Below are 14,690 nucleotides of genomic sequence, written 5' to 3'. Positions count from 1 at the left end.
TAGCTCTATTTTACATTGGCACTGATGGGTTTTGCAGTTTTGGTCCCTTAATGATTTGTATATATATTTTTTTTTTTTTAAAAAAACACAAATGGCTCATAATGCTTCACATTATCTTCTGCCAGATATAGTGTCTCCTCTCTGCTGGCACTGTGCAGTGTCGTGTAGTTTAGTGTGGTGTGGCGTTACAACTGGCAACGAGAATGAAAAGGCATGAAAATCAATTTGTGTTTTAACCGTGATATTATATTATACATATTGTCTGGCATAACAGCCTTCACCGAAGTCCAGTATCCTATTTTTTGTTATCACTCTCCATTTATATATCCGAATGTGAAATAAATGCAAAAACAAACATGTTGGTCCTAGTTGTATGATATTATATTTTAATGTATTAGTGCATTTTAAGTCTTTGGCACATCGTTATGTGGGTTCCTTGGATTACATTCACCTGATTTATTACTAGCCTGTACAGCTTTGTGTGTTTACCCCTATCCATTTGTTTGCTAATAGAGAAAAAGAAAGGACATTTTTCAAGTGTAGCCCATCCTGTGAGTGACGGCCTGATGAATGAAGGGGAAGCTGCAGTAATTAGTCTTTCCAGGCTTTCCTTTGGCATAATTCAGTTCGTCTTCAATTAAATTTCTCAAATACATTAATTTTAGATGAGACCTCAGTGATCGTCTCTCCTTTACTATACGTTATTCTCTGTCTCTCACTCTTCCAGTTCTCCAGGAGGCAGTGAGCACCCGAGATCCAGAGCTGGTGCGCCTTGTGCTTCGTTACCGTGACTACCAGAGGACTGCCAAGAGACTGGCGGGCATCCCCGTCCTGCTGGAGCGACTACGCCAGGTGGGATTTCGCTCACACATGCAACAATGTGAAGCATAAGCAGCAAGAGAGACAGAGAAACTCTCCCATGACATACACGCTTGCACACATACATGGACACATCATCATGCACGTCAGCAAATGGCACATCAAAAGAATTTGTAATCTTAGGTTTGTTTAAAAATAATTGCAAACTCTTTTTTTTTACCAATTTGAGAAGAGAAGTGTTCAAAGGATTCAGTGTTTCTCAGTGTTGCACAACTCTGTCTCAGGGTAATCTGAGTCATCACTATCCCCTGAAGAGGTAAGGAGCACTATCCTTCAAGCCACAATAGCACCACAGGACAATCTTGGCCCAGGAGTAGATTGAGCACTGGTTATTCTCCTAAAAGGAAACTGTGGAGATTCAATAGATTGTGGAAAAGCAGCTGCTCCAGAGTTTGTCCTGTTCAAAGGCTCCAGCTATAAATATATATATGTATATATGTATATCAATCACATACACAAGCATATGTACCCGAGAGACTGTTTCATCAGCCTGCCCTTAAATTCAACACTTCCTATGACCACATCTTTCTCTCTCTCCATCCATCCATCTTTCTCCTTCTCTTCTCTGTGTCCAGGCTCAGGACTTCTATGTGGAGATGAAATGGGAGTTTACCAGCTGGGGTGAGTTCAGTCTTTGTGTCAGTCTCATCAGAATAACAGTCCAGTGTCGACCAGTCTGGAATAAATTGTGTTATCATCTCCCCGTGGAGCTGAAGTGGCCAGTTTCTTCCGGTACATGGATGTTTACACACTTCCTCTAACAGCTCTTCAGCCAAAACCAAAAGTGGATGTTTTTTGCAGTCAAATCTCTATAGTAACAAATTGCACTTTGCATCTATGTACAGTATAAACAGTATTGTTGCTACATGTGGTAGAGCTACAGCAATCTGCCTGTCTGAATGTATTTAATGATAACTAAAGGTCCCACCATCTGTCAATGTGATAAAAGCCTGTAATTGTTAGACTCTGGGACAGTTAGACTCTGTGTTTGCCCTCAGTGCCCTTGGTCTCTCGTATCTGTCCCAGCGACACCTACAGAGTCTGGAAGAGTGGTCAGTGTCTCCGCGTTGACACCACCCTGATGGGCTTTGAACAAATGACCTGGCAGAGAGGAAACCGCAGCTTCATTTTCAGAGGACAAGGTCAGAGGTCACACTCTACTCTTTACTCCGTGTTATTGTGCCAGAAGGATACATTCATTTTTAATGTACTACCAGACTACAAATGTAATAGTCATGAGAGCAGATGCCAATTATTTTAAGCGATAGTTTACCAATTTATTTGACATTTATTCAAAAAATAATCTATTGTTAAAGCCCTCATGACATGGTTCTTCGAGCTTTAAATGAGCTGCAAGGGAGGGTATTGTCACCGTGTTGATTGGTGTTTAGAGTAGACAAAACCAGTAAATGGGCTTTACAGCTACAACACAGCATCACAAATTAGGTAAACATGGAAGACAATCTACTCTCTGATGTGGATCACCTATATCTGCGGTATGATTTTGTCTCACAGGCTCCAGTGCAGAAGTGATGGAGGTTGACCACGACAGGCAGCTGGTGTACTGCGAGACCCTGTCCGTCTCGTCCCTCGCGGTGCTTTCGCCCGGCCGGGGGAATTCGGGCGCCTCCTGCAGCGCTGCCTCAGGTTTGGGCGTTTTGGGAGCGGTGCAGCCCAGTGACGAGCAGGTAGCAGCCAGACTGTCTGCACCTGTGGTGACCACTCAGCTGGACACACGCCACATCGCCTTCGAAAGGTCAGACACAAGTCACTGCTGGTTTTAGATGAATGCAGATAGAGATGAATAAAAAGCTCCAGTATGGAAGAATTGGGGACATCTAATGTCAGAGTGCAGCTTGTCATAAATGGAGGACTCCTCCGCTCTCCCCGCTGGTTTTCTGGGGAAGCACCAGGGAAGTACAGTGGCCTTCACATGCCAGAGCTGGCACTTCGATTTTATTCGTTTCACATTAAGTTAGAACAAAGTACTCTTCTATTAATCTGTGGACAGTATTACTATCGAGCATTACTATCAACAAGTATCGCCAACAATAACCAGCCCGACATACTTCATCCATGCTTCCCAACTGGAATGTGGTCAACTCAGAGGTGATGTCACGGTCAGTTCCAACTAAACGTAAAAACACCATTTGTCTAATCTTATGAAAACCAAATGAACTACAGTAAACACACATTTAAAGGTAAAATAACATTTCCAGCTACAGCTGTAAATAAGGCTACCCCATATTTATTTTATGTGTGCTCTTCTTATTTTTTGAATAATTAAGCAAACTTTGATTCGGTGATGTAATAAATAAGGATTTGGTGCAACGTTCTAAAAGAAATGAGAAAGGAGATCAAGCATCCACCTTTTTTTTTTTCCCCTCCACCTGCAGCAGCATCACTGCACAACAATACGGTTCAGCCACAGGACATGTTCTACTCTGAGTGCTGGCTCGATTTTCTCTGAGTGGAGAAAATCACTTGTGTTGTCGTTACTGTTGAGCATCTCTCACTCGTCTCCTACACTACAACCCACAGCTGAGTGGCACAAGTCCAAGCACGTTCTCTCGTGGCTGTCAACATGTAAGAAAACATAAAAAAGCAGCAGCAGTACATGGAGAACGTGGAGACAAAGAAGCTCAAGGAGAAGAAATTGCTCGAGCTGATGTGTAGCTGATGTATCTACTAATCAAAGCGGCGGAAATTAGCCTTGGGTTAAAGCATTTTTGAGTAAATTCCAAAATGATGTTGTCATTGTTGTAATTTGAATGAACCTATGTAACCCCAGGTACGAGTAAAAACATGGAATTAATAAGTAATAAGAGAGAAATGCTTTGGGGTTTGGATGCTGCAGGCATTTTTATTCTTGTAAATCCATGATGTAAGCACAATGTAGCAACTGTGATTAAATTAGAAATTTCTTCACGTTTGCTACTGATTTTATGTGAGCAAGAACATTCTTGCAAAGGGAAAACAAGGTTAAATTAAAAATATTCTGATCGTCAGAATCTCACAGACTCTCCTAATTAACGCTTTTGATTGAGGGGCTCTATTAGACACGTCGCATAACTTAACCTTTGTTATTTAACTGAGGGCCCTGTCACATCAGGATGGATAAAATAGCTTCAAGGGCCCTATAAAGACATCATGTAATAACCAGTGGTATTTGGCAGAGGAGCCCTTTTTTTCAGATATCAGGGATGAATAACAAACTGTGGTATATGATTGAAGGGACTTGTTAAGATATGACACATTAGCATTGTTATGTGGCTTCAGGGCCCCATTAAATGATCAGGATGAATAACGTTGTAATAAAAATATGGGAACAGTAGCACTGAGGCTTGGGCTTCGGGGGCCCCCTGGGCGCGGCAGGTAATCCTTGTTTCTAAGCTAAATCTACTACACTGCTATTCTGAGAAACACAGAGCGAGAGTCATGTGGAGCTGACTGTGTGAACGCGTTTGACGATGGTTTGAATGTAACATCGGGGCGTACTACAGTTTAACACTCTTCATGTCCAGTATGAAGTGGTTGTCTAAAAATATATATATGTGTATATATATAAAAAAAAAAACTGTGTCGAGAGGAAGCAAGTTGTGAAGGTGTTGAGGAGCACATTGGCTGCAGGCTGTGTGAATCAGCGTCAGACCACTTCACAAAAACTCAACACTAACATCCCATTCCCACTGATGAGGAAAAATCTTTTTTTCACCTGCACTCACTCGGCAGTGAGTGGAGTGAGTCTGAAGGGGAAGCAATGTTTTGGCAACAGAAGTTACACACTGCAGCTTTAAAGAGAAACCGAGGTAAAAGATTGCAAAATAGTGGACACCACAACCGTGGGCAATAGTGTTGTGGTTGTTTTGTTTTTTTCTCCCTCTAAATCACCACGCACCTGACTATATCCACTATATTTAGTGTGAAAGAGGCACGTGGAGCAAAAAGACCATCATAAACTGATGACATTAAAGTGTGGGGGGAAAAAACGGAGCGATCCGTTTATGAGCATATCAATTTAGGAGCATTTTGGTATTCGAAGAGAACAGTTTTATAGCTCAGCATCATAAGGTTACATTGACACAGTGATAAAAAGGAGGTGAAATGGCAGAACCCATCTGATTCTGGTGAAGTGGGGAAATAATAGTTGATGTGACAAGAGAGGGATGACATTAATTTTTGTACAGAGAGAGAGAGACGGAGGGGGTAAAATGTAAATAGGAAGCTAAAGGGGGGTAAAACAAATAGGATGGATAAATGAAAAGTGATGAGGGGGAATAAAAGTCTTGCAGTTTGAAACAGAGATAGATGAATGGGACCCAATACTGTATGGGATAAAGCACTATGTGTAAGCCAAAAACAGTGAGGAAGAGGAGAATGACTCAGGGAGAGATGTGGCTGGGTAATCATCTCCCTGTCAGACTTGTACCTTAGTGTCACCTCTGTGAATTTTCCTTGGTCAGCACTCCTCACAACATGCCAATAATCTATTTATGATGCTTTACAGCAAACCACTCTGTCAAGCATCGTGGACAGGACATCCACTTAAGAAGTCTGTATGCACAAACAAATACAGCCCCGTGTGTTGTTATTAGAAGCGTGGAATTACAAGAAACTACACATTTAATAAATTGTGTGTGTGTGTGTGTGTGTGGGGGGGTTTTCTCTGGTTTCCTTCCACAGATCAAAAACATACAGATTTGGGGATTAGTTAAATGAATGTGAGTCTTTATGTGGTCCTGTGATGGCCTGGCGACCTGTCCAGGGTGTACACTGCCTTTCACCCTGTATCAGCTGGGATTGGCACCAGCACCCCCTGTGACCCTCATGTGGAGAATAAAGGGATGAAATCTTAGCAGGAGTTTAATCAAAAGTCAAACGATGAGATGCCCATTCAGGGCCAGCTCCTTTACTGGGGCCATGAAACAAAAGTGTCCTCATATGGAAACTATTTTTCACTTAGTAAAACATGCCAAGTCCTCTTTGGTGATAATACAAGCAGACACTTAAACTAATACTGTACCATATGCACCCGTCATATGATGTTAGTGTTGCACTTGGGGGAAGAAAAACAATAAAAGACAAACTCCAAATACACTAAAAACAGGATTTGTTTCTGATCCAAGTTACCAAAAAAATGTCTGGCTGAACAGAGACAAATGTTACGATCCATGTATTTACTAGTGAATGACCATTTTGTCCTTTTTCTTGAAAAGCTCAGTAACACAGCCTGAAGGTAGCAACACAAAAGCAGTAAAAAGTGGGGTCTAACATTATTCTCTCTTCTATTTATTTAAAATGGTTCCTAACAGGTTGCTGGCAGTGATTATAAGATAAGACAAGATAATACCAATTTCTGAAATACCATCACCTTGGGTTTCATGAAGATGGGATCTGCCCATGTGACAACTTGTCGTGATGTCACCCATAAGAATCTGAACACCCGTTTCTGAAGCCTCCAAAACTTGGTTAACACCATGTTTGTTAAGTTCTCAGGTGTCACTTGCAACCAGGCACCTATTGGACCATACCATCCGTCAGTCCACTCATGTGTGCCATGCTTTGTCTATTTTCCTCTAAACTGGAACAATAACTAATTCATATTCTAGCACTTTATCCTCCACATGAGGGTCATGGGGGCTGGAGCGAATCCCTACTGATACTACTCAAAGGCGGGGTACACCCTGGACCGGTCGCCATAGCAGGGCAAACACATGGAGACAAAAAAAAAACACTGTCACATTCACGCCTACAGTCACTTTAGAGTGTTCAATTAACCTCTGCCTGTTTGTTGACTGTGGGAGGAAACTGGAGAAAACCCCTGTGCGCAGGGAGAACATGCAAATGCCACATGAAAAAATAGAACATCATTTACATAACTGGAGAGGACCTGAAACTAGTGATTGAGACCATTAACTCAGCATGAAAAGGTTTACAGATGTTCCCCGTAGTCTTCCATTAAAACAATGTTCTTTCTGCAACCAGTGACTGTTGCAGTCCATGGCACAAAGAACAAGTGAGGAAGAAAATATTGTATTTTATTTTCAAAGAATAAAATACAATATGTTTGAATGATTAAATCAACATTGTTTTTGCTTCTTGAAAAGTGTAGTTTGATTTGTGAAAAGTGAAAATATTGACACAAATCTAATTCCGTAGGAACCTAAACGGTAATTTTTTTTACCGTGACAGTCTGAAGGAGTGATAATTTTACTTTCTGATGCATTTTATAAACAGTTTTCTCTGAGGTATGTTGTTTGGGTCGGACACCCACTGAGACTGAAACACAGAGGACTGATCTGACGTGTGCTAAATCTGTGTTTTCAGGAATAAGAGTGGTATCCTGGGCTGGAGAAGTGAGAAAACTGAAACAGTGAATGGATATGAAGCCAAGGTAAAGAACACGTTTGTTGTGTTGTTGATCATGAACTTGAAGAACATTCATCAGAACATGAAACCGCAGAGTTTCCGTGTGAAAACACAACACAACACCTGGTTGTATAAGTGCTCCTGAACACATCAGCGATGCACCTGGGGGTCATCGGGTGTTTCATTCAATCACAGATGTGCGTGTTATTCCCCCAGGGAGTCAAAGAAAACAATTGGGGTCAAGGTAATGCATGTACCCAAGGGCAAACTACCATATTGTGGGACTAGTAGAGGATTATCTAATCTTAGAGGAATTACCTCGACCCCATTTATTTTCTTTGACCCCCCCAGAGGAATCAATGGGACACGAGTGTCAGATCTGTCGCCTGTGTTTTAAAAAGCACTTCAGACAGATCCTGCAGGAAAATACCACAGCCTGAAAAGCGTCTCTTTTCTTCTTCATTATTGATTTGGAGTTACAAAGACGCACAAACCACTACTGTTGATGGCTTCTCCTCTTGGATGCCGTTTACTCTTTTCTTTCCCTTATCTGTCACCCAGTATTAACTCAGCATAAGTGTCCTGCTCAATTTTTAATCAGCATTTTCTTTTTATGGTCACCAGTGAGGAATTTTGTATTCTGCTGTGTGATCTAAGTGAAATGCGTCGGTCTATATCTTGCATATTTGGCAGTAAGGGTACAATATTAAGAAAATGCATTTGTTTTTAATTTGTATAACGAGGATACTAAAGAAAAGAAAGGTAACAAACATCACACTGCTTCATCACCAAATCATTCCTCTCTGGGATCCTGGAGACCTGATTATTTTTTTATACTCAACACAACCTCTTTAACACAGCATAGATCATGGTGCTGCCGCACAGTTACACAGATGCTGCTGGTGCAACTGTTTTATGTGATTATATGGCTGTTATTGTGCTTCTCATTGCAAGCAGACTCTACAGAGTTAAGAAATTCCTTTTCCCCTTACCCTCCATGACCATTAAAGCCTTCAACAGCTTTTGCAATTCATGTAAACATGATATATATATATATATATATATATATACACACACCGCAGACAGACACTATAAAGTCTAAGGCTAATTTCCCACCGGGACAGTAAAGTATTACCTATAATATAAAATACTTCTCTTTCCGACTCTTCAAATGTAAACCCCAGCAATAAAACATGTTGCGATACAGTGGAGTTTTATTTGCTCCAGATCAGTGATTGCCGTTGACAACACCTGTTAGAAAACATGACCCTCTCAAGGGCGATTTAGAGATGTCGGTAAAAAACCGGAGCGGGGAGTTACGTCACTGTTGTAGGACAATATTCATGTACATTTTACCATCTGCATTTTTGCCTTCTAGTCAATTTGGGGAATATTTACAGATCATATACATATACTCTGATCTGCATATAAGACTTTGATCACATCAGAAGAAAACTGGAGGAAACTCTGTAGGATTCTTGAAAAGTCACTCAGAGTTTACCGTCCTTCTATGTCAGGTTTATGCTGCGTCCAATGTGGAGCTGATCACGAGGACCAGAACTGACCATCTGTCAGACCAGAACAAGAACAAGACAAAAGGTAAATTTGTCCACTCCTTAGACCATCCTGATGTTTTTTATGTGCAGTTGAATCTGTAACTTCCTGCCTGCGGCACAACAACATCTCCAATACAAAAATCAGTGATGAGTATCCACCTGAGCTCAATCGCCTCACCACAGGGCTTCCACTAACGATCTGTAACATTTGGTGGCTCTGTCTTGTTTTCTGGTTCAGATCATAAATCAGACTGGATTAGCAACTTCAAACGGTCTGAGACAGCCACGAATCAACCTTCACAATCCCATGAGAGCGTCTCACTGACACACACACACACACACACACACTGTTTCTTCAAACAGCAGCTCAGCCAACCAAATGTCAATGTACAGACTGACTGACATCGATGACATTAATGATAATTAATGGACCTTTTCGAAACTTAAAGCACTCACTGAGTTTCTAATTTATGAGGACACCTGCAAAAAAGTTTCATACCAATAAGCTGGTCTCAGTGCTGAATGTTGTTTTGCTAAATTTCCCCTTTGCATATATCATTAATTTTACTCCTAAGGTGATGCATCCTCCTCCACCTTTCAGGATCGAGTCATACTTTAATATAAACATAGACATGCTGCATTGAGTATTTCAAGTGAATAAATATTTTAAGATAATTCAGTTATTACATAAAAGATTATTTCTGTGAGGTCTTTTGAAAAGTGCAGGCAGGAAGGTGCAGATTTAGTGAAATACTGACACAGACTTACAGTCGGTTGGGTGGACACAGTGGCAGGAATCCAGGGAAGCAGGCAGACCCAGACTCAGCAAAACACATGGACAAGGACTTAAGAGAAATTTATGGAACCTCCCAGAAACAAGAATCAGGTATTACTGAACAGATGAGCTGACCAGAAAAGACTGGGAGCACACAAAGGGGAGGCAGGGATCACTGAACACAGGTGAAACACATCAAGGCGGGACAGGTAATCACAGAAGAGGGAAACAGGTCAGGGAGTAAAGCAAAGCAAGAAGCACACACGATGGGAACTTCAAAATAAAACAGGAAATAATAAGTTCAAAGTCCACACAGTTTCAAAAGAGTCACGATTCTTTATCAGACACGATCGGGGCAAACTCACTTCACTTTCAATCAGGTCACTTACGTCAGTTTAGCTTGGCTGACTCCACTTCCCTCTCAGATGGGGGAGACCATAAATAGTGAGCCTGAAGCCTGAAGAAAAATGGCACAGCAGGCAGTTGTTATGGAGATGAATGAGTCCATTCCTCATCGTGTCATTCAGCCGCGGCTTTGAAGTCGTCTGTAGTGAACAGATAAAAACTCAGTCTAACTCATCAGTTATGTTTGTCTCTGAGCAGGTGGGAAGACTCCACTGCAGAACTTCCTCGGTATCGCAGAGCAACACATGGGGCCAAACAACGGGGTGAGTCACAAAGTTATTGTGATGTCATCTCTGCACGAGTCAGAGTTGAAAGAATGGGACGGGCTCGTGCTGGAGAGGCTGTTACTCTCTTCTCCACTTTGGCTCAATATTTCATGGACTGAAGTCCTAATTTCTATAATAATTTGCCCATTTATCGAGTACTCTCCTTTTTGAAACACCCAATTTATCTATATTTTATAATTCCCAATTAACGTCAATGAACATATCACTGGGGCGGCAACATGCTGCAGAGAACTATTTATGGATGTCACTGTTGTCGCCCCCGGGATAAAAGAAAGCAGAATCGCGACTGAGTGAATTATAATCCTCACCCTTATACTGTAGCTCCCTGTATGAATCACTGTGTCAACAGCAGAGCATGGCTGCAGAGCAAGACAGTCACTCAGCAGCTCCAGCCTGCTCTCACATATCGATTATGTTTTTTTAATTTGCTTCTGCCACACAGCATCTGTGACTCATAACTCCCTCCGACTCTGAATATTCTGACTCCCCCGTCATTGTTGCCTCTTTTACAACTCTGCCTTCTCCCTCCAGACCACTGCGTGCTCCAGCTTCAGATAGCTTGTGCAAGTGTAAACCTGTTATGTAATTTGGTTTGGATTTTGCCAAACCCTAAACGTTTGTTTGACGGAGGCACTGACTGTGATTGTGAGCAGACAGAATGATGGCCCGACTTTGACAGATTTAGCAAAGACAAACTCAGCGGTTGACAAGTGAAGCAGTAATTAGTGCAGCAACACAACAGATGCATCTATGATAATGAGGGATAATCCTGCTCTATATTTTTGGCTTGAGAGCAAAGCTTTTGAAAGAGCTGTTGAAAATGTCTGTGATAATAGGAAAGCCTTGAAATCCCAGTGGGTGGCGAGTGTTTTATTTGTGCTATTTGAGTTTGAAAAGATGTAACACTGTCATTTTTATTGAGCGACAATAATGCCCTTGCAGGTGTTATTATATTCCGCAACTGGAACAACCTCTAATATTACTCATTATTTTAATAGGCTTTGGTAACTCAGATGTCAAGCCCTGCAGTGACCAACCCCGCAGCACTGACAGCCGAGGAATACTTCAACCCCGGCTTGTCACCGACTCAGAGGGACATCGGCCACGCGTGCCAGCTCACCACCAAGACCCAGAGGTGAAAGAGAGTGACAGGGAAACAGACAGGCAGCCATGCGCACAGGAAAGTCACCCTACAAACTCACTGCCAAGTGCCAGAGCTGACAAACTGAGAGACAGAGAAGAGGCAGACACACACACACTCCACCAGCCATGACAGCTGACCACTAAGATTCTCAGATGAGAGAGTGATTCATACAAGAAAGAATGAAAGTGAGCGAGACACACACTGTATTCACAGTGGATTTGTGCAAAACCGGAGAGAGTCAGACAGTCATGGAGAGTCTGCCTGGCTGACAAGTCATTATCGTCATGTCATGATTTTACCAAAAGAAACAAAAGAACACATTAAAATAAAGCAGCTCTGCAAGGACAAAAAAAGAGGTTTTAAAATGTGAAATCAAAGGCAAACATGAAAGAAAATGCAAAGCATTTTTCCAAATACAACTAGTATATTGATTTTCAGTACCATTACATTACCCCTGTAATCATCGCACTGACGTGAGGCCTGTCTGCTGTCCGTCAGGAGTCCGTCTCATTACTCTCTGGCACTTAATAAAAAGTGACAGATCATCATGAGGATGAAGTCTTTAAGGCTGCGGATCACACTCTCAATCCCGTGTTCCTTATCGAACGCGTTCAAATATAACCATTGATTGGTCACAATTTGAACACGACTCAGCAGCTTGAGTCCGTCTCTGTTGACTGATGTAATCGATGCCTTTGTGCGCCACAGGCCAAAGAATAGGCCGTTTGAATTAGGGCTCAGTTTACATCACTTAACATGAAGCCAGGACTGTGTATTCATCAGCGCGCTCTGGACAGACGACCGGCTCATTCACAGACTGCACGTGTGTTTGTTTCCAGGTTTAAAGCCAAGCTGTGGTTGTGTGAGTCCCATCCTCTGTCCCTGGCAGAGCAAGTGGTGCCTATCATTGATCTCATGGCAATCTCCAACGCCCTGTTTGCCAAGCTGCGGGACTTCATCACACTGCGCTTGCCGCCCGGATTCCCTGTGAAGATCGGTGAGCACTGGGAGAGGGATGGATGGATGGATGGATGGATGGAGGTTTTGGGAGGTTCATTTTTAATTCAAAGAGATTGAAAGAAAATAAACAGAGAATTGGAGTAAAAATTTGAATTATAAAATAAAAACAGACCATATAATAATAAAACGAGAGGAAGAAAACAAACAAAATGGAGCATGAACTATGATAGTGCAGCATAAAACAAAAAGACAAATACAATTTACTGCAAAATTATTAAAAGAGTGTAAAGTGCAGAAGACTAAATATCCTTGAAAAGAGCGCACATGATAAAAGCAAATATTTCAGTACAGTTCACCACTGGTAGTTTGTTCCACTCGTGTGCAGCATAACAACTAAATGCTGCTTCACCACATTTGGTCTGAACTCTGGGCTCGACTTTCTGACCTGAGTCAGTGGATCATAAAGCCCTTTGAGGTGTGTACTCTTTAAATATGTCATGAATGTATTCTGGACCTAAATTATTCAGTGATTTGTCGAGCAGCAGCAGAACTTTAAAGTATATTCTATAAGTGTATGATAAGAAGTGTGAGTAATGAGCTCTGATCTCTTTGTGTTCTGGTTAAAACTCGGGCTGCAGTTGTTTAATCTTTAATCTCTTTCTGGGGAGTCCTGTCAGAGGACTGCAACAAGAAAATGACAGAGCGACCATATAACACTTGTTTTTGTCCTCCCTCCACTGGCTTCCTGTCCAGTTCACTATTGATTTCAAGATTTTATTGCTTGTTTTGGGGGTTTTAAATGGGCTGGCCCCAACCTATTTATGTGACTTGTTACATCTCCAAACTCCTGCCAGAGTCACAAGATCGAATAAGGTGCAAAACCAGATGTGATTGTGCCTTTTGCAGTAGCTGCTCACAGTCTTTGGAATAGTTCACCTTATCATGTAAGAGCTGCCCAGACCCTGAAAACACACCTGCTCTCTTTGGCATTCCTCAGGATGATCTCGACAACTTCCCTTTTCTAACACGCTGCCTCATTCTCATTTGTTGAGCTTGCTTTTTGACTTGTTTTGACCTGCCTTGTATTTGTTGTGCCTGTGCAGCACTTTGGTCAACTAAGGTTGTTTTAAACGTGCTATATAAATAAAGTTGACATTGACAATAGTCGAGCTGGACTGAAGATGAAAGCAAGGATGAGCCTTTCCTGCTCTGTTTGGGACATAAAACCTGTGACTCTGGATGTACATGTATATTCAAGCTGATAAAAGGCTGTTTTGGTTATTGATTTGATGACCGCTGAAGGTCAGATCTGAGTCTATCGGCACACCATGTTTATGGAGAGACTGTGACTGTGAAAGTATTGACTGACAACAATTACCTCAGTTTTCTCCTGATTTAACTGAAGAACATTTTGGTTCATCCATTTATTTACTTGCTTCAAACAATGACCCCGTGACTCTGTTGGACTGTAGTCATCTGGGGACAGTGCCAGATATCTGCGTGCCATCCGCACAACCATGATATTCAATGTTAGATTTCTGCAGAGTTTGACCCAACGGCAGCACATATAAGATAAACAGAAGCCACGAAAACAAGGAAAGCAGATTTTTGCCACTTGTATTAAAATCTACACTTGCTTAAGTCAACAATATCTCAAGAATAAGTTTGCCTCTTTTCCTTGACAGCCTTTTCCAGCTGTAAACTGAGAAAATCTGATTTTAAACGATGGTACATAGGAGTTGGTAATTCACTACTGACTCAGTAAGTTCAGAATGTGTTATTGTGTGACTTTGTTCGCACTAGATCAACATCTCCTGTGTCCTTGTGATCTAAAAACACTGTTTTTCTCTATGGACTTTGGTGTGCTCTCTTCTAATAACATGCACGGTTGACCGGGTAGTGAAAGCAATGCAGAGACATGGTGAACAGATGAATGCTATTAAAATGTCATATTTCACATCTCCACTCTCTGCAGAGATCCCTCTCTACCACATCCTAAACGCCAGGATCACCTTTAGTAACCTGAACGGCTGTGAGGAGGGGATGACTGTCCGCACTGACAATGAAGTTGGGGTGGATGGGGACAGACAGAGAGAAACCCCGAGGACAGACACCCCATCTCCAGGCAGTGACTCGTCCAGTGTCTCCAGCTCTAGCTCCACAAGTGAGAGCACATTCACACACACACACACACACACACACACACTACAGTGTTCTGCTGTGACACAGCTGCATCTTCTTCTCTTGCATCATCTTCTCAGCTCTCTTACACGCTGTCGATTTGTATTTCAACAAGCTCCTCGCTCTATAACTCT

General features: G+C 41.9%; 1 protein-coding gene across 1 annotated transcript in view; it reads left to right on the top strand.

Annotated features, from left to right (window-relative positions):
- Positions 1-14,690, top strand: part of ankrd13b (ankyrin repeat domain 13B) — a 38,643-nt gene that overhangs the window by 17,017 nt on the left and 6,936 nt on the right. Inside the window, exons 3-12 of the mRNA XM_044032977.1 lie at positions 728-852; positions 1,455-1,500; positions 1,878-2,021; positions 2,395-2,635; positions 7,207-7,273; positions 8,766-8,847; positions 10,183-10,247; positions 11,270-11,406; positions 12,255-12,412; positions 14,351-14,539. Coding sequence (XP_043888912.1) covers positions 728-852; positions 1,455-1,500; positions 1,878-2,021; positions 2,395-2,635; positions 7,207-7,273; positions 8,766-8,847; positions 10,183-10,247; positions 11,270-11,406; positions 12,255-12,412; positions 14,351-14,539 — 1,254 coding nt within the window. The remainder of the gene's footprint in view (positions 1-727; positions 853-1,454; positions 1,501-1,877; positions 2,022-2,394; positions 2,636-7,206; positions 7,274-8,765; positions 8,848-10,182; positions 10,248-11,269; positions 11,407-12,254; positions 12,413-14,350; positions 14,540-14,690) is intronic.

Source organism: Solea senegalensis, linkage group LG8 (genome assembly GCF_019176455.1).
Source record: "Solea senegalensis isolate Sse05_10M linkage group LG8, IFAPA_SoseM_1, whole genome shotgun sequence".
NCBI classification, from domain to species: domain Eukaryota; kingdom Metazoa; phylum Chordata; class Actinopteri; order Pleuronectiformes; family Soleidae; genus Solea; species Solea senegalensis.
The sequence above is the reverse complement of the archived record's forward strand: the minus strand, read 5'-3'. Positions and strand labels throughout refer to the sequence as shown.